We start from the raw sequence: 20,576 nt of genomic DNA on the forward strand, positions 1-20,576 counted from the left end.
ATAAATACCTCAATTTTCGACCATAATCCATTCCAGTAGGCTGTTCGAAAACTGATGTGTTCGAAAATCGAAACCATGTTTCCCATTATAATCAATGTAATACATTTTAGTCCGTTCCAAGTCTAGAAAACAACTTTTTTAGAGCATTTCAACAGAAAAGTATGAGTCCCATTATGCATTGAGAGGGTCCCAAAATTTGAATTCTGAAAGGGTCTACTTATTCAATTGCATATGATAATAACACAAAAAACAACATATACAGTACATACAATGATAAACAAATGTTGCAAAAATTTAAATAATTCAGGAGCAGGCCTGAGGATTTCGGAAATTCATGGTAACCGTTTTTCGGTTCCGTCGGATTACCCAATGGGAAACCACGATAACAAATGTTGGGTTCCGTAAACGTTCATCACGGGAACCCATTTTTCTATTTTGACTGATATTGATAATCAAGAATTCCGAAACTCAACGGTATAATGTTTCAACGGTCTATGTTTGAAAACGATGCATTAACAATGAACATTACATCAGCAGCTGTGTACTCCAGGTTTATTCCAAAAAATAAATGGATCAAAAACTGGTGTACTCATGTGGCATCATCAGAGTATTTTTTCCAATCTCACACTGCAAAGATTAATTGACTGGTAATCATTAATACAGGTAAGTATTGATCCCAAGACGATGCATGTGTAATCTACGATCAATTTGACGAAAGAATTTAACACGCGTCATCATTAGTTCTACCAACAGTTAACATTAGCATTACTACACCTTGTGACGAATGTTTTATTCATACAGTTACCACGCTACAACCAGTAAATTCTAGAATAACCAATACTGTTTCATACTATTTTTCACAGGGATTAGCCTACAAATCTAATGACCAATTTGCCTCATAATCGTGCCTCGCGTCGTATCTAGCTTTCGCTTTCTGTGCATACGTCACAGGTGAGTTTAGTGATACGCCCTTTGGACAATTCATAGAAAAATCAGACGAGCATTCCCGTTTCTTAAATATCGGAATCGACCTTGGTGAGTTTTTTTCGCCGCAATCTCAAACTTTCATCCGCGCGATTCCTCAGTTTGCGGACTAAAATAGCAACCCGCACGCGCACACGTTATCTGTTGCATCCCCCCAACACTGAAAACAAAAAAAAACGAAAGTAAATTAGAAGAAACACGCTCACACACCACACCACATCACAAACACACATACAGGTGCAGTGAAATCGCGTTGATCACACTGTCAACTCATGTGCTGTGACTTTTATAGTTAAACTATTTTTCGGTACCCTGAAAATGACGCCACGGAAACGAACAAACACGCCAAAAACGCACATTGTTTGTAACTGTGCGTCCCGTGGGAAAATTATGCGTCTAGGACGTGGGACGCAGAGGTGCACTGACTGTCACCTGTCAGTCATCAACATAGGTTTCCCTGGATGGATTTTGTTTGATTTCTTCATGATTTTTGCGGTCCTCGGGCCCACTTTATATCTGTGGACGAAGGATTAGAGGGTCAAATCCTTCGTTGTGTCCGAGGACCAGCAACCCGAGGCCAAGGACTTGACTCCGAGGCCAAGGCCAAGGACCAGCCTTTGGTCCTCGAGGCCAAGGACCGCCTCGAGCAACACATCACTGCCATGCATGATTAGGAGCTTTCGGGTCTTAACGTCCGTGGTCTGAATCTATTCCTTTGGCCCCCTGATAATTCCTGCAGGGTATCTGATCACTGGCAGAGCATAGCTGCTTATTGCCCGGGTCTTATTCTTGCCATTGAGCTGGCTTATTAGGACTTGCCTCACTCGCTGGAGGTATTTGGCCGCAGCCGCTTTCATTTTTGCCAGTTTGAAGTTGCCATTGGCTTGTGGTATACCGAGGTACTTGTAGCTGTCCTCAATGTCTGCTATTGTTCCTTCAGGGAGTGAGACCCCTTCAGTGCGGACTACCTTTCCTCTCTTAGTCACCATCCGAATACATTTCTCAAGCCTGAATGACATCCCGATGTCACTGCTGTAGATCCTGGTTGTGTGGATCAGGGAGTCTATGTACCTTTCGCTCTTAGCATACAGCTTTATGTCATCCATGTAGAGGAGGTGACTGATCGTAGCTCCATTTCTGAGGCGGTATTCATAGCCTGTCTGGGTGATTACTGTCAGTCATCTTACTTAGGCTTAGGGGGTTCAGTCCTATGCAGAACAGCAGTGGGGAGAGTGCATCACCTTGGTATATGCCACATTTGATGGACACTTGGGTAAGTTGCTTGCCATTGCCTTCAAGTGTGGTTTTCCACATCATCATCGAGTTCGCAACGAAGGCTCTTAGGGTCCTGTTCACCTTATACAGCTCCAAGCATTCAGTGATCCATGTATGTGGCATCGAGTCATAGACTTTCTTGTAATCAATCCACGCTGTGCACAGGTTGGTACGTCGGGACCTGCAGTCTTGTGCGACTGTTCTGTCAACCAGGAGCTGATGTTTGGCTCCTCTGGTATCTCTACCAATGCCCTTCTGTGCTTCGCTCATGTATTGATCCATGTGTCCACTTATCTTAGCCGCAATGATGCCTGACATGAGCTTCCATGTTGTGGAGAGACAGGTTATTGGCCGATAGTTGGCTGGGACTGCACCCTTTGAGGGATCCTTCATGACCAGGATCGTTCGCCCTATGGTTAGCCATCCTGGTGTGTCCCATCCTTCTGCAGCTGGTCCATTTGTACTGCTAGGAGCTCATGGAGTGCTGTGAATTTCTTTAGCCAGTAGGTGTGGACCATGTCCGGGCCTGGCGCTGTCCAGTTCTTCGTATCTGAGACTCTTTCCTGTATGTCTGCCACTGTTATGGTAACTGGGTTCTGTTCAGGGAGGTTGCTGTGCTCCTCTCTCAGGGTCACCAGCCATTGTGCACTGCTGTTATGTGCAACCTCCTTCTCCCATATGCCTTTCCAGTACCTTTCAGTTTCCAGTCTTGGTGGGTCAGCTCCGTTGTTAGGACCCTGCCACTGCGCGTACACTTTCGCAGGTTGTGTTGCGAACAGCCTGTTTATTCGTCTGGCCTCATTCTCTTTCGTGTACCGCTTTAGGCGACTGGACAAGGCTTGGAGCCTTTGTTTGGCAGTTTCGAGTGCTTCAGGTATGGTCATCTGGATGTACCTCTCGGGTATTGGCCTTTTCATCACACCTCTCTGGGCCTCCGTCAATTGACTCACATCTTTCCGGGCCGCCTTGATCTTAGCTTCCAACCGTCTTTTCCATGGTGGGTAACGTATCTCATGGCTTCCATGGTTGCTCTTATAGCCCAGAGTCTCCAGGATCACTGATGCTGAAGCGTATATCAGCTCATTGGTTTCTGTGATCGTTACGGTAGGGATCGCCCTCAGTGCTGCATTCTCACTTTCTATGAGACTTTCAGATGGTACTTCACATAGCCGTTGTAATCGGTTTCTAGGTTGCCCAGCTTTCATTCTCGCCATGATCTCAGCTTTCAGGTCAGTTGCTGCCTCGCTCAGCATTTCATTCATTGGGGCTGGCCACCCAATCTCATCATCTGCATTCATTGGGGCTTGCCTCCCAATCTCTTGTATGACCTCCTCCTCTGATCTGGCAGCCTGGGGCCCTTCACCATGGAACCTGCGTTGTACCTCATCAATCTCAAGTTGTGACAGCAGTTGCCGTTTGTGGATGTTGGAACACTGAGCTACTAGTTGTTTCGTGGTCAACCGTGACTGTGGGTTTCGAAGTAACCATTTAGCCCACATTATCTGCATGTAACCCCTCTGACTAAGGTTGCTTGAGTAGTAGCATTCCAACAGAGCCATGTTATCGCATCTCGCCCATCTCCGCTTTGTTCCAGTAGCCCATTTTTCATCAAGGTGCTCAAGGACCCACACTGGATGGTGTTAAGTGCTCATTTTTTTGCCCCAAGCGGGATTCGAACTACCGTCTCCCATATGCCAAACCGATGCCTTACCAACTGAGCTATCCAGCCGCTATATATATAAATATGTGTACATATACATATATATGTACACACACACACACACACACAAACCTTGAACGAATAAACCCTAAAGTCATGGCTGTAACTATGGACTGTCTCTCTCTGCAATCCTACGCTACAGTATGAGGTAAAATCCCTCCATCCATTTTCTGAACCGCTTTATCCACACAAGTCCAGTCTCGTCCATATTAAAAGTTTGCTGGGGAAGCTATTCCTCAGTCTTGATGAGATTTTCAAACTTAACTTTAAACCTTTTGGCAGCTTCCTTGTCTGAACTGGCTGCCTCTCCATGACAAATCACGGCGTGTGTCACACTTCTTTGGCTCAACTTTTTGAACCATCTTCTGGCTTGCTTTAAAATCAAATTCTTCAGGAGCAATACTGGGATTCTTTTTTAAAAAAATCAAATCTCCATACAATTGTCTTGCTTTGCCGCATATCATATCTTGGCTAAGACTGTCCTGTGTTCACTGTTTCTCATTTATGAAAATAAGCAAAAGTTTCTCCACTTCCTCTAATATGTGTGGCCTTTGTTTGAGAAGCACACGAGATCCTTCAGCGACATCAGTGACTTTACGATGGTCTTTCCTTTTTAGGATGCTGCCGATAATCGATTTCAGCATGCCGAACTCCTGAGCCAACACAGACACAAGTACACCTGATTCATATTTCGCTATCAAATCTTTCTTAAATTCAATAGGTTTGCACACTATTTTCCTCTTTTTTTTTCACCAGCTTTACTACTTTGACTTGATTTCTTTGGTGTGATGAATAGGGGCTGACACACAATGCAGAAATAACAGTCCGATTTGCATAGATGTCGAGAAACACAATGCTTTTAAAAAAATCTTTATTGAAAACGTCCACTCACATTGGATGATGCTCTTATTTTAAAAAAAAATCTTTATTGAACATGTCTGCTCACAATGGAACGCGACACGAGGAAGCGTCACTGCCTAGTTTACCCGAGGGAGGGTCACTTCCTCGTGTACGGAAGGCGAGAGGATTCGAGTGGCGCATTCAAGTGCGCTCAGTTTGGTCGAGAATAGATTTTTGGTCGTAATCCAAGCCCTAAAAAACTCGCAATTTTTGGTCAAAAACCGATTTGGTCAAGAACAGAGACATTCGAAAACCGAAGTTTGAAGCTAGCCATGAATCCACGTGCTGCCACAGCCACAACTGTCACCCAGATTGGCTCAGGGTTAGCCAGATAGTAAACAGACAATAACCTGAGCTCAAAACAGAATCCGTGCGCTCTTATTTGCCGACACCCATGTCACTCACCAGACCGGGCCCTACATTTTAAAGCCAATTACACTCATTGTCACAGATACTGTGATGTGGAAGATGGTGAGCCAAAGCGGACCACAATAATAGCTCCATTTCACATGCAAGTTTTGTTGTTAAATAATGGAAAATCAATTTTTATTCCATAAATCAATGATATCATCAGTAAGATAATTGGTTCTAAAAGTATTTATGAGGTGCAGACTGAGAAACAATTATAATGTAGAATGACAAACGGTCTATGTTGACTCACCTTGAATAAAAGTGTGCATAGGGATGTCTGAAATGGAGGAATTGGTAGTTGTCCTGTACAGCAATGGAGAAGTGAGACCTTGAGAAAACAAACAAACAAACAAACAAAAAATATATATAATTACAATAAGAATAAATTTTATGCGCCAGCACTTACCACGGTACTCCGATTAATAGTGCATTCACCAAATAAGAATGAAAATGAATAATTTGTCAGCGTAGGGGGGCGCCATGCTGGGGGAAATCCTTCGCTGCAGACAGCAAGTGATGTCAAAGCTACAGTACTGTGTTGCCTGCTAACAGCGCGCCACTGAATGGTGTCAGCTGACAATTGTACACAGCTGGTTTGACCCATTTGACTTTGCGAACATCATGGCTGAGATGGAAACTTGCGGTTCACCCGTTTTCTGGGTTTGCTCATATGATGTTCACAATGACAGCCCAAAGGCAATATGACATCAATTTTACTCGACAGCAGAATGCAATGCTGGATAATATGTCAGAGCCGCCTGAGTTTGCATAACATGGGTCAGAAGTGACCCAGTTGAGTTTTCATTTTCGATATCTTTGCAGTAAATTAATTTAATCATTCAGTATTCAAGGTATTCCTCAATTAACTCTTTTCTGACCCTCATACATAATTATTTTATTTTTTCCTTTCTTACTTTTTGAACAAAACGATTTTTATATCACTACCCTTCTAATGCACAGCATAAGTCTAAAATGATCCATATTCATTTTCATGTTATTTCATTCATGGCTGAGTTTTTTATGATGTAATTTTGAAAACATTAATTTTATCAATTACTCTTTCAACTATGTAGTAAATATTTTGTTTTTGATTACCACTGGTCATTATTTCCACTTTTCTTTTCTTTTGTATTTCGACCTCAAGGTCACACACATGGGCCAGAAAGACCCACATGCATTTACTAGCTTTTGCATTTGGAGAGAAAAAACATTTCACAGCTCTGCACAGGTCCCCCTTTGCCCATCTCTAATACATGTATTGTTTTTCAATTGCTCTAATGTTGCCTCAAAATATATTTGGTGACAATTGTGAATTGCACATAATATCTGATGAGATTTCATCGAGTTTGAGCATGAGTACGTTACTTGTTAGAAAGTTACAGGTAATTAAAATTAGCTAGCTCACTCGCTTTAGTAGTGTTTGTGGCAGATTTTTTTATTGAGGTGTTAGCTACTTAGCACAGTCGATTGCTTAGACAAGTCACCAAAATTAATCTGTATGTGTGTGTTTGCATATTGATGTGGATCAGAAAACATTGTAATGCTTTTTTGATTATCTTTATTCAGAGTACTGCTGAATGCAGATTTACTGTTGAGGAGGTTGTAGCAATGCTGCAGCGAGAACCACGAGGAAGATGAGGAGACATTTTTTTTCTGATTCAGAGTCTGAAATTTATGAAGATGATTACCCAGAATATTTGCCACCCGGTCAAGCTGGAATTGTGGGTGTATCTGGAAATCCAGCTTTCCTGGATGAAGTAGAGTCCTCTCATGATACAGAAGACTCCTCTGATCAATCGTCTGAAGAGGAAACTCAGACTCAGTCCAACAGACTGAGTAAAAACGGATCTGACTGGAATTAGAATCATGGCAGAACAAGAAGCCACAAACATCTTGATGGAGAGGTCCAGGACCTCCTCCTAGAACATCAGCTGTTTCACCAAAAGATTCATGGGATATGTTCATGTGTGACATCTTTTAGGAGATTCTAAAATGGACCAATTTTTAGGGACAAAGAACCGCCACAACAAAAGGGAAATAGTGGAGAAACATTGACAAAGAATAATAAATGGCCTTCATTGGTTTGACCCTCATTGCAGGGGACTGTGTCACCATAGATGAGTAAGTAGTTTGTGCCATTTCGAGGCAGGTGCATGTTCCACCACGGCATGCCCAGAAAGCCTGCAAAATATGGGCTAATAATCTTCTGCATGTGTGACACAAGTGTACCTTATGGAATAGAAGGAGCTGTCTTTACAGGGAGACAGCCAAGAACAGATGTTCAAAGAAACTTAGGAGAGAATGTCATACAACAATTGTGCAGGGGAATCACACATAGGTGTATATACAGGACTATAGAGAAAATAATTTTTCGCACAATGCCTAGACAAATTGTGTTTAATTTTTTAATTAGATTTCTTTATAGGAAGAATAGAATAAAATGCATTTTTGACCCATGTTGTGCATTAGAAGGGGTGAGCATACAGTGTGTTGTGTATCAAAGGGTTAATTCTTACTTCACCAACACAATATTAATCAGAATACAGTGGTACCTCTACTTATGAAATTAAATAGTTATGGAAGAAATATCTCAATGAGAAAATTTTGAAAGTAGAGACACGTTTTCCATGTAAATGCCCTAATCCGTTCCAAGTCTAACCAAAATTCAGACATAAATGTTTTATAAAGAACAAAAATGCATCAAAATATGTAAGAAATACGTAACAATTAGATTGCAAAATAAATGAGAGTTGTGTATAATGGAAAAAAACAAAGAATAGCGCAAAGACTAAAAACTGATGGTCATTTAACTTTAAACTGCATCCTCATTGTTTTTTGCCCTCTTTAGTTCATGTTATCTCTCAGTTTTTGTTTTTGCCTGCCGTTTTGTAAAAAACTGAGCCAAGGACGTTTGCCTTTGTCGGCTTTTAACAATCATTCGAAAATGTCCAAGGCAAACATCAGCAGAGTGAGCGATCGCCCGACTCGTGAACACCTTTTCTGGGTGATTCACATTTACGTAAAATACCTCATGGCCGCAGGGGCGGATGTTTTGTTCAGGAAACTCGGAGCTGCGACTAGCAGCCCATACTGTATTTTTAGCATTCATATCCTGAAATTTCTTATGTAATAGGAGGCAATATTTTCCTGTTGAGGCGCTTCATGACTTGAAAATTTCATATGAAGAGATGTCTGTAAGTCATGGATGAGAGTGGCTAGTGATGAAAAAAGCAGAAGGGGCGTGGCCAGGACGGGGGCGGGGCCACTTACAAAAGTAGCACTAAACATGCTGAAGATGAAGTGTATTCAATTTACACAATATTTGCAACTTTAACAGGAAAAAAAATCCTAAGATTGTTCACCATTCTTTCAAGTGAACAATTTGTGCAATTTTGCTTATGCATTCCTGGTGAGCACCCACACATAACTTCAAATTTGCTGCTCAAAATGAAAACTAAAAAAGGAAACACATTCCCTGCCATATTTAAGATTTGTTCATTACTTGTATTCATAAAGTGTTGTGTAAATGTGATAAAAAGCTGTTGATTCTTACCTCATACAGTGATAGTGAAGTCCCACACTGTTTACTATATATGGGTTAGGAATGTATTTTATTCTATAAAGTGGATGTCAATTTACAGTATACACAATATACCGTTTCATGAGGTAGAATACTTTATTTTCTCTTCATTTTAAGCTTTTTAGCAAGCGCTAAAAGCTTATTGGTCCTCTCAGCCTTTTTCCACTGTCTTTTTATCCAACTCCTCTTGTATTTACACATGCTCCAGGCTGTCGAAAAGCGCTTAAGATCGAGTAGTTACTTTTAAGTCAAAATGTCTGTTTTCTGTGTTTCACCGAGGTTGCGTGACTCTGTATAGCTTTCCATCCTCTCGATCCGTACAGAATGACATCGTCACACACTGTACACAGAGCTTTACCGGCGACATCAAGCTTTTTCACAAAACCCGACACAAGCACAATGGTTCCTCTTTACTGCTTCCTACTGGGGACACCGTCAGCTTTCTATCCAACCTGTCCCATCGAAACGTGTTTTTCAGATCCGCATCTCTCTGACGCACTTTAGCTTCGTCGCGAGTCTCGATAACATTCGGCATTCGCGAGAAAAGGGTTTAGAAGGGCGAACACGGATTGGTTTTGATTTGGATTTGCCGATGTAGCGACCAATCACAACAAGTAAGACATTGGTTTTAGCCCATATAGGAAGTAACGACAGACTAACGCTTCGCGATAAAAAATGGGATTCAAAATGGATGTTTACAAACGTTACTTGTAAACATCACGAGCCCCGAATCTGCCGAAGACAAGTCCAGACCCCCCCCCCAGAATATTTTACGGATTTGGAACAATATAAAATAGGTCCATTTTGACAGGAAAAAAAGCGGAATTCCGCCAAAGAGCGGAAAAATCTCATTCCTGGTAAGTAGAGGTACCACTGTACTGTGTTTAAACTAGTGGGGACAGACAAAGACGTTTCAAGGAACATTTTTGTCTTGGGTTCCCCTTTGAGTAAATGGCAGCTGAGATACATTTGACATTTTGGGGTTAATTCCAAATAGAGGAAATTTGCAAGTCATTAGGTGGACGAATCCAGAGATAACCTGCTTAGAATTAAAAGTTTGTCACCAAGAAAAGAACATGTTAATCATTTAGCTCAGGGTTGTCAAATCCATTTTCGTCGCAGGCCACATTTTAGTTACCATCTCCCTTGGAGGGCCATTATGACTAAAACCATTTTAAAAAGTCAATAATAACCGATTATTCAACTGTTGTTTAAGTTACTGTCATGGGAGGGGGAGGGGGGGGGGTTGTAACCCCAAAAATGCTGACAATATCTCTCATTTATTATATATGAGAATTTGAAATTTTTGGTCCATATTTTGGCAAGCATCATGGATGATGACATCTATGATTTGCTTTCGCGGGCCACATAAAATGATGTGGCAGGCCAGATCTGGCCCCCAGGCCTTGAGTTTGACGCCTGTAATTTAGCTGATTTAACAGAAATCATTGGGGATTGGAATTGTTTTATGCATGTACTCAATTACCCAGGGGTGGCCAACCAGTCAGAGATGAAGAGATAATTTTTTTTACTGCAAAGTTATGGGCATCCCGTGACACACACACGCGCACGCGCGCGCACACACACACACACATATGCTGATTTGCTGATTTATATAGCGCTTTCACAACATGCGCGCACATGCACGTTGGCCACCCCTGCAATACACCAAAGTCCAAATGACATGACCAAGTATAATGGACTCCACAAAACTGATTTATTATTTGTTTTAATTAATGTTGTATGCCCCTCCGTGAGTCGTCACCTTACCGTGGTGGAGGGGTTTGTGTGTCCCAATGATCCTAGAAGCTAAGTTGTCTGGGGCTTTATGCCCCTGGCAGGGTCACCCAAGGCAAACAGGTTCTAGGTGAGGGGCCAGACAAAGCACGGCTCAAAGACCCCAATGATGATTACGATAAATGGATCTCGGTTTCCCTTGCCCGGACGCGGGTCACCGGGGCCCCCCTCTGGAGCCAGGCCTGGAGGTGGGGCTCGTTGGCAAGCGCCTGGTGGCCGGGCCTACACCCATGGGGCCCGGCCGGGCACAGCCCGAAGAGGCAACGTGGGTCCCCCTTCCCATGGGCTCACCACCCATGAGAGGGGCCAAAGGGGTCGGGTGCAATGTGAGCTGGGCGGCAGCCAAAGGCGGGGACCCTGGCGGTCCGATCCTCGGCTGCAGAAGCTAGCTCTTGGGACGTGGAATGTCACCTCTCTGGCAGGGAAGGAGCCCGAGCTGGTGTGTGAGGCAGAGAATTTCCGACTGGATATAGTCTGACTTGCCTCCACACACAGCCTGGGTTCTGGTACCAGTTCTCTCGAGAGGGGTTGGACTCTCTTCCACTCTGGAGTTGCTCATGGTGAGAGGCGCAGAGCAGGTGTGGGCATACTCATTGCCCCCCGGCTCAGTGCCTGTACATTGGAGTTCACACCGGTAGACGAGAGGGTTGCCTCCCTCCGCCTTCGGGTGGGTGGACGGGTCCTGACTGTTGTTTGTGCATATGCACCAAACAGCAGCTCAGCATACCCACCCTTTTTGGAGTCCCTGGAGGGTGTGCTGGAGAGTACTCCTGCTGGGGACTCCCTTGTTCTGCTGGGGGACTTCAATGCTCACGTGGGCAATGACAGTGAGACCTGGAGGGGCGTGATTGGGAGGAACGGCCCCCCCGATCAGAACCCGAGTGGTGTTTTGTTATTGGACTTCTGTGCTCGTCACGGATTGTCCATAACGAACACCTTGTTCAAACATAAGAGTGTCCATATGTGCACTTGGCACCAGGACACCCTAGGCCGCAGTTCGATGATCGACTTTGTAGTTGTATCATCGGATTTGCGGCCGCATGTTCTGGACACTCGGGTGAAGAGAGGGGCGGAGCTGTCAACTGATCACCACCTGGTGGTGAGTAGGCTCCGATGGTGGGGGAAGATGCCGGTCCGTCCTGGCAGACCCAAACGTATTGTGAGGGTTTGTTGGGAGCGTCTGGCGGAATCCCCTGTCAGAAGGAGTTTCAACTCCCACCTCCGACATAGCTTTTCCCATGTTCCGGGGGAGGCAGGGGACATTGAGCCCGAGTGGACCATGTTCCGTGCCTCTATTGTTGAGGCGGCCAATCTGAGTTGTGGCCGTAAGGTGGTTGGTGCCTGTCGTGGCGGCAACCCCCGTACTCGCTGGTGGACACCAGCAGTAAGGGATGCCGTCAAGCTGAAGAAGGAGTCCTATCGAGCCTTTATGGCCTGTGGGACCCCAGAGGCAGCTGATGGGTATCGATTGGCCAAGCGGGCCGCGGCTTCGGTGGTCGCCGAGGCAAAAACCCGAGCGTGGGAAGAGTTCGGTGAGGCCATGGAAGCCGACTTCCGGACGGCTTCGAGGAAATTCTGGTCCACCATCCGACGTCTCAGGAGGGGGAAGCAGTGCACCACTAACACTGTGTACAGTGGGGATGGGGCGCTGCTGACTTCGACTCGGGACGTTGTGAACCGTTGGGCAGAGTACTTCGAAGACCTCCTCAACTCCACCAACACGCCTTCCTTGGAGGAAGCAGAGCCTTGGGACTCTGAGGTGGGCTCTCCTATCTCTGTGGTTGAAGTCACCGATGTGGTTAAAAAGCTCCTCGGTGGCAAGGCCCCGGGGGTGGATGAGATCCGCCCGGAGTTCCTCAGGGCTCTGGATGTTGTGGGGCTGTCCTGGTTGACACGCCTCTGCAACATCACGTGGACAACAGGGAGAGTGCCTCTGGATTGGCAGACCGGGGTGGTAGTCCCTCTTTTTAAAAAGGGGGACCGGAGGGTGTGTTCCAACTACAGAGGGATCACACTCCTCAGCCTCCCTGGTAAGGTCTATTCAGGGGTGCTGGAGAGGAGGGTCCGTCAGGAAGTCGAGCCTCAGATTGAGGAGGAGCAGTGTGGTTTTCGTCCCGGCCGTGGAACAGTGGACCAGCTCTACACCCTTAGCAGGGTCCTTGAGGGTATGTGGGAATTCGCCCAACCAGTCTACATGTGTTTTGTGGACTTGGAGAAGGCGTTTGACCGTGTCCCTCGGGGAGTTCTGTGGGGGGTGCTTCGTGGGTATGGGGTACCGAACCCCCTGATACGGGCTGTTCGGTCACTATACCACCGATGTCAGAGTTTGGTTCGCATTGCCGGCAGTAAGTCGGAATCGTTTCCAGTGGAGGTAGGACTCCGCCAAGGCTGCCCTTTGTCGCCGATTCTGTTCATAACTTTTATGGACAGAATTTCTAGGCGCAGCCGAAGCGTTGAGGGGGTCCGTTTTGGGGGCCTCAGTATTGCATCCCTGCTTTTTGCAGATGATGTGGTGCTGTTGGCTCCTTCAAACGGGGCTCTCCAACTCTCACTGGAGCGTTTCGCAGCCGAGTGTGAAGCGGTTGGGATGAAAATCAGCACCTCCAAATCTGAAACCATGGTCCTCAGTCGGAAAAGGGTGGAGTGCCCCCTCCGGGTCGGGGAGGAGATCTTACCCCAAGTGGAGGAGGGCAAGTATCTTGGGGTCTTGTTCACGAGTGGGGGTAGGAGGGAGCGGGAGATCGACAGGCGAATCGGTGCAGCGTCTGCTGTGATGCGGACGTTGTATCGGTCTGTCGTGGTGAAGAAGGAGCTGAGCCAAAAGGCGAAGCTCTCAATTTACCGGTCGATCTACGTCCCAACCCTCACCTATGGTCACGAGCTATGGGTCGTGACCGAAAGAACGAGATCCCGGATACAAGCGGCTGAAATGAGTTTTCTCCGCAGGGTGTCCGGGCTCTCCCTTAGAGATAAGGTGAGAAGCTCAGTCATCCGGGAGAGGCTCAGAGTCGAGCCGCTTCTCCTCCACATCGAGAGGAGCCAGATGAGGTGGCTTGGGCATCTGATTCGGATGCCTCCTGAGCGCCTCCCCGGTGAGGTGTTCCGGTCATGTCCCACCGGGACGAGACCCCGAGGAAGACCCAGGACACGCTGGAGAGACTATGTCACCCAGCTTGCCTGGGAACGACTCGGGATCCCCCGGGGAGAGCTGGAAGAAGTAGCTAGGGAGAGGGAAGTCTGGGCTTCCCTGCTAAAGCTGTTGCCCCCGCGACCCGGCCCCGGATAAGCGGTAGATGATGGATGGATGGATGGATGGATAATGTTGTATGGTGGAGTAGTGTGTCAAACATTTGTGACACTTGGACAGACACACCAAGATCAACGTTATCCATGGATGTTTTTGTTCATTATTTTTAGATCCACAAAAAATAGCTGCTAAATCCACATGAGGCCAACTCAAGACAAGATTTTCCACACACAATTCAAGTCACTACTAGATTTTCCCCCCGCTATTTCTACTTTGGAAAGATGGGGTGAACTCCGGGCAACATTGCTCATTTCCAATGCATAAAATCCTCCAGGAACATTGGGTTTCAAAAGTTTGCATCGGGAGGGTCATTTGTTGAGCGAAAGATGTCTCTCGGGTAGTTGAGAAAACCACATTGTGCAAAGCAAAGCGTGTACATCCAATTCATAATAGATGTATTTCAGCACCATTGCCACATTCGTGACCAGACCTCTTGCCGCCACTCTCAATAGCAACACAGAAGTTTCCAGCATGATATTCATTTTGGCAGGTGCCTCAAAGATGGAACGGCCCCCTAAATCTGGGCTCCTGGTTAAACGGTACGGTTACGGAAGTGCATGCTCTGGGTAGAGAAATGTTTTATCCACCCATCCATGATTTATCCACCCATCCTTGTGTTATTCAAATAGCAGAATTGCAGAGGACATGTAGACATTACTGTCACAATCTCAGTAAAAACTGTGCTTGCTTTCAATTGTGCAGGTTCTTTATGTTTGGGTAGATTCTTTGACATCATGGTATGGTTGAATCGGGGTCACTGGACTCTTCTTGTCTGTTGAAAGTGTTGTGGGTTTTTTTCATTTTATTAAAATGTTCAAAAATTACTTGGGCATTTATGCTATTTAGATAACATTTTGTTATGAATAAAATAAGACGGCATGATATTAAACCCTGGTTTTATGATAAAGCACTGAATCAAAATAAATCAACAATCTGGTTATTTATTGCATTTGAATATTTAACAATTGAAAAAAAAAATACTAAATAGCCATTCATTGAAGGTGCACCTCATAATCCAGTGCGCCTTTTAGTGCGGAAAATACGGTCGTATAATTACACCACTCGAGTCATTTAAAAAACAGAATTCACGGAAACAAATAGCTTTACAGTCGGCCCATGCTACTTGCAGGTGCTTGGAGCAGGGCTGGCTCACAAAAAGCAAACATCCACTATAATTGACGCCCATTGTAATTGCTCTGGGAAAAATAGAAGAAAAAAATTACATATTCACCAATTCAGATTCAGAATCTGAATTGTAACAATTTTTTGTAACTAGACAACACAGTAACGGTAATGTCACTCGAACACATGCGATTCTCCGAGTGACTGGACTCGCTTGTCTGTACATCTACGCTTGCGCAAATGTTGGTATGAGGGTGAGGGGTGGATAGGCGCGCACATATGAAAAGACAGCGAGGCGGACGGACGATTCAGATGGCTGCCTTACACGGATATCGGATCTACCTCTTTGCTCTATGGCTTTGATCAGGCTGACGAGGGCGACGGGAGCCGTCTTCCCTGGTGTGAACTGCTCACTCAGGTCGGGCACTGAGGCAGCTGAAACAAGACAATCACAGTTACACATCCACTACAGAGTCTCCTGAAAGTCATGGGGGACCTGTGGGATTGGCAGCCCACAGTAAACGTGGGATCATTTTGGTACTAGTCAATGGGTAAACACATTACTATGCAAAGGCCAGCATATTTTTTCATTTTAGCCTGTTCCCCAAAAAGCACACCTAAACCAGTGTTTTTCAAAATCTTGACACCACCCCAAAAATTAATCAAAGACTTCGCTCTCCAAGTACTGTATTGCCAGAGGGTTAATCAAAAATAAGGCTTTACTCCATCAAAAGTATATTAAATATTGTAAACTGCTGTAAAATGATGCAGTTTGAATATTAGTACTATGTTTAAATGTAGTCAAATAACATACCCGTACCTAATAACTCAATTCAAATGTTTTGCACATAAAGGTGAAATAAGTAAGACACTCAAATAAATGTTCAGTTCTTCAAAATGACAGACTTTCCATGTTTTACACTTAAAGGTTAAATATCACTGAACTTGTACTTGGGCAATGAACGTTTCACATGTCATTTGAGAGAGTGTGGTCCTTGTATCATACTTTGGAAATCTCAGACCTAAACTTTGCCCTCCTTTAGACTTCTGTTCACGGAAATCATTTGTAACAAAACTTTTGATTGCATCTCAAGATCTCATTCCAGTTATGGTTCATGTTGCATTAGACTCTGGAAAAAAATTGTTGTGAATGCACCTTTTGTTGATTGGCAATAAAATCCATTCTGATTTTGAGTCTGATAACTTTGCTTTAAATAGCATTAAAAAATAAATTATGTTCAAAGCACATGACAAAAATAAGACAATTATTCGAGTAGCATCGTGGGCAAGCTTGTGAGCCACTGGTCACGCTGAAGACAGAAATGGGACTTATGATGGGAGCAGTGCCCTACTAAAGCCAGCAGAAAGCTGTTTATATCTTAAGAGTCGTGATGCCGATGCAAAATTATTTTGTTGAAAAAATGCTCATGATCAGCCCCTGCGTTATCATTCATGCAACCCAGACTGTGTGACGAGCGGAACATCGCTTTTGGGAGGTATCCTCACATATCCCTGGACCTCTATACTATGAGGATAGCGTGCTAACCAGTCGACCACTGTGCCGCCTCAAAATCACGACTACAGTATTTTCCGGATTACAAATCTCTCCGGAGTATAGGTCACAAAAGCCATATAGAAATCGTACTGGAGTATAAGCTGCATTTTTGGGGGAAATTCATTTGATAAAATTCAACACCAAGAACCGACATGTCATCTTGAAAGGCAACTTAAAATAAAAATGAAATCAAGAACAACAAGCGGAATAAGTGTATGATATGCTAACATTACACGACGCATAAACAACAAACTGACAATATGCATTGTATGTTCATGTAATATTCAGAGTTATTCAAATACACACACACACACGCCTAGAGCGCCCCCTTGCGGTTTAATGTGAAATGATGTAAGAATGTGTTAATAATTTAACAAATAAGTCCCTCCAGAGTATAAATCGCCCCACCCCAGCCAAACTATGAATAAAAAAACGCAACTGATAGTCCGGAAAATACCGTATTCAGGAGATCAAAAAAAACATCATGGCTGGGATTGCAATCGATACATGATTGCAATCCCAGCCATGATGTTTTTACACTCTAAAATCATATTCAACTACGAATCCAATGTGCAAGGACGTAGCAAGCACGAACCATTCAGATCATCTGTCAAAGGCTTACACTGATCTCCTGACCAGACAAAAAAAACCTTGAATATTCCCGAAAACAAACAACTTTTCAATTGAGTCAGAACCACAAATGATTCATGAAATGAAACGATGACCTGACCAAACAGTGTAACAGGCGTAAATAAATGTGCAAATTGCCAGCTGACATTGAATACCAATCAAAATAATCAGGATTATTAATTTTTTCAGTAACTGCCCACCCCTAATCTAACCTATTTGCACTCATTATTGTCTAAAAACCTTCCAGAATTTCAATTTTGTGGCAAAATATTGCTGCACGGATCCCATGTTGTGAGGAAAAAGTGTATTTTTATGAATCTTCTCAGACAATTCAAATGTCAGTGAGCTAATAGCTTTGTTCTCAAGATATTTTCAATACTTTAAATTGGTTAATAATGAGTACAAGTAATAGATTATCCAGGGACGGCTATATAGTAATTTGTGAAAAATATCAAATTGACCCTATTTGGACACACAGAATCTCCACTCAACAGTGATTATATTTTGGTTTTTACTGGTCTGTTGGGCAGAAAAGTTTGGGTTGCACAAATTTTGTGACCTCAAAAATGTGTGAAAGGACCACAAACAATAAAAAAAAAATTGTGGTGAGTTGTGCCTGCTGCAGTGCAAAAATGTTAGGTTGTGTTTTGTAATCTGTTGTGAAGTTGTCAATTAAGCAAATCTGCCTTACCATTGGATGAGAAATTGCATTAACAAACAAAAAAAAGTCACAAAACTTGTTTTTATGTGTATATACTTTGCAAACGTCTGTATACTAAATCAAACGTGGTTTGAGTCTAAAGTGAAAGATTACAGTCCACTCCCTTTTCTTTTCTCCTGTCGAGCTTTCTCTCCTCCCCTGTACTCCATTCTGTGCCGCTCGCTGCTTCGCCTTGGCTCTTTGCGTGAGTGGAGCACAATAAAACTCCTGAACAAGCAAAATCCCAGTGGCAAGTTGCCAGATACGGCTCGGCCAGGACATCGCAGACAGGCCTCCTATTTGGTCCCGGAGCAGACCCTTTTGCTGGGTCGATGGATGGGGGTGAGGGTGGGGGGTGGTGGGAGTAACACCGGGGGCAGGGAGGACCAGGCCTGACCAGGACTTGCCAACGGGCTTCAGTTCCTATTAAATCGTAGCTGATGACTAATTTGGGGAGTTTGGACGAGAAACGCTGCATCAGCACATTCCATTCTCGCGCTCTCGCTCTGGTTCTTGATCTCAATTTCTGTCTTCTGCGCCAACATTCCTTTTCCCGCTTCTCTCCAAGACTCCTTTTTTCCTCTCTTTATTTCACTGCCTTTTGTTGTCAGAATTTTTTTTGAACCCAACTTCTCTTTTTCACCCCTCCATTTCCTTCTCTCTCAGTTTCAATGCCTGCCAGTTAAACATGAAAAGTTTGCCTGGCAGCGTCTTCAGTGCACATAGAGACAGACCTCCACCTCTTCTTTATCTCTGTCGGCCATCTGGACGGGCAGGCTCCTTCCCACTCTTCTCACAACCCAGTAGCATTCACTTGGGTGTACTTGCGCAGTCCTGACATGACGGTTCACTCCAAACGGCATTACACAAGATAATTTACTACAATTATCGACCAGCGACCAGCCTCCCCCTCCGCCTCCCTCTGTCCATGATTACGTTTCAGTGTGTGACAGACGCACACCGTCTATGACAACTTTTCAGTGCGTGACAGCAGAAAGTCTACTCTGCCGTGCGCTGTGCATTTTTTTTTGGCACGTGATGACCACCGTCACTGAATTTCCCAGGACGAGGCATGGGCCTGCTGAGCTGTATTGCCTAAAGGAACAAAATGAATCAAGGGCTGCCAGGAAAAAAAATGTCGTGTGAGCAGCAGAGGGATGTCAGCAAAGTAATCTGATTGGATGTTTGCCTCTTCCGAGAGACCATTCCTGACACAGGATATGGCATTTAGTGATGGGAATTCCGGCTCCTTTTAGAGAGCCGGCTCTTTTGGATCGGCTCCCTAAAAAGAGCCGGCTCTTTCGGCTCCCAAATGGCTCCTCAGTTTTTGTTGTTGCTTAAATTAACTTAATACCAAAAATAACGTAATATTATGTGTAAAATTAAGTACTAATGCAAAAAAATAGACATTATATCAAATATTTATTATTTATATGGCTTTATTGATATTCTTCTGAACATACTCAACATGGAGTGCTACAAAAATAAAAACAAAGGACAAAGACCCATCTCAAAACGAGGTCGTCAAAAAGTTCCAATCTCTGAATGTGTATATTCATAAGCTTTTAACTATTTACAGTAAAATATAAGTAAGTTTTGAATACCACACAACAAATTATAAATTAAAATTTGTAAAACAAAAAGAAAAAAAGCAGCATCCAGGGAAAGGTTTTAGCTTGTCTTTAGCGAAGATTGGCATGAAGAAAAACCAAGTGCCTCAGCTTTGAGGGGTTGATCGTGTTTCTCCTCTCTGTTAATATTTGCCCTGTTTTGGAGAAGATTCTCTTAGGGGACAGATGCTGCGACAACACACAGCCAACACAAAATGGATGAAAATCCCTTGCAATCATTTTACCCAGTTCCTCGTCAATTGTGTTCTGTTTTGCTGGTTTTATAGCTTTTTGCACAAAGTGGCTCATAGAGCTCTGGGTTGTACATCGAGGCAGTTGTGACATTGCAGCAGCAGCAACAGTTGCAGACACACTAGCACCTTCATTAATAGCTGGTTCCCTTGCTTGTCTTTTCTCTTCAAATTGTACTGATGGGTAGACATTTCTGATGTGCCTGTGCAGGTTATTTGTGGAGCCTGATCTATGGGATATTTTAACCTTGCACAGTCTACACGCTGCCTTTGAACTATCAATTAAATTGAAATGAGTCCATATTTCACTGCGTTTCCTATCAATTTTCTCACCTTTCCACTTTCTACCACGTTGTTTTTTTTTTACTAACTAGCTCTCTCGTCTCCTCGTCTGTCTTGTTCGCGTGCTGCTCAGTGTGCTGTTGTGTGCGTCTCTTCTATAACCCCTCCCCCTTCTCTAAACTGCAGCGCGTGTGTGTGTGTTTGTGTGTGTGTGTGCGTGCGTGTAACCTCCCCAACCGGCTCCCAATAAGGTGGGAGCCGGCTCCCATCGTTCACTTCAAAGAACCGGCTCAGGGAGCCGGCTCGTTCGCGAACGACACATCACTAATGGCATTAAGCCTTTTTGGGGGTGGTCCTCTCAGATGCGGCACTGGCTTTATGTACTCATGATATCATACACTACATTTCATATGTATTCGAGGTGCAACGATTAATCCACAACTAATCAACGA

General features: G+C 44.2%; 1 protein-coding gene across 7 annotated transcripts in view; it reads right to left on the reverse strand.

The window, feature by feature from the left end:
* The window catches only part of pik3r2 (phosphoinositide-3-kinase, regulatory subunit 2 (beta)), a 69,999-nt gene that overhangs the window by 15,978 nt on the left and 33,445 nt on the right, over window positions 1–20,576 (reverse strand). For all 7 annotated transcript variants that reach the window (XM_052088457.1, XM_052088458.1, XM_052088452.1 and 4 more), the window contains 2 exons: window positions 15,439–15,531; window positions 5,541–5,618 (listed from right to left, as the gene is read on the reverse strand). In XM_052088457.1, coding sequence (XP_051944417.1) covers window positions 5,541–5,618; window positions 15,439–15,531 — 171 coding nt within the window. The remainder of the gene's footprint in view (window positions 1–5,540; window positions 5,619–15,438; window positions 15,532–20,576) is intronic.

The sequence above is a fragment of the Hippocampus zosterae genome, chromosome 15 (genome assembly GCF_025434085.1).
Source record: "Hippocampus zosterae strain Florida chromosome 15, ASM2543408v3, whole genome shotgun sequence".
NCBI lineage: Eukaryota > Metazoa > Chordata > Actinopteri > Syngnathiformes > Syngnathidae > Hippocampus > Hippocampus zosterae.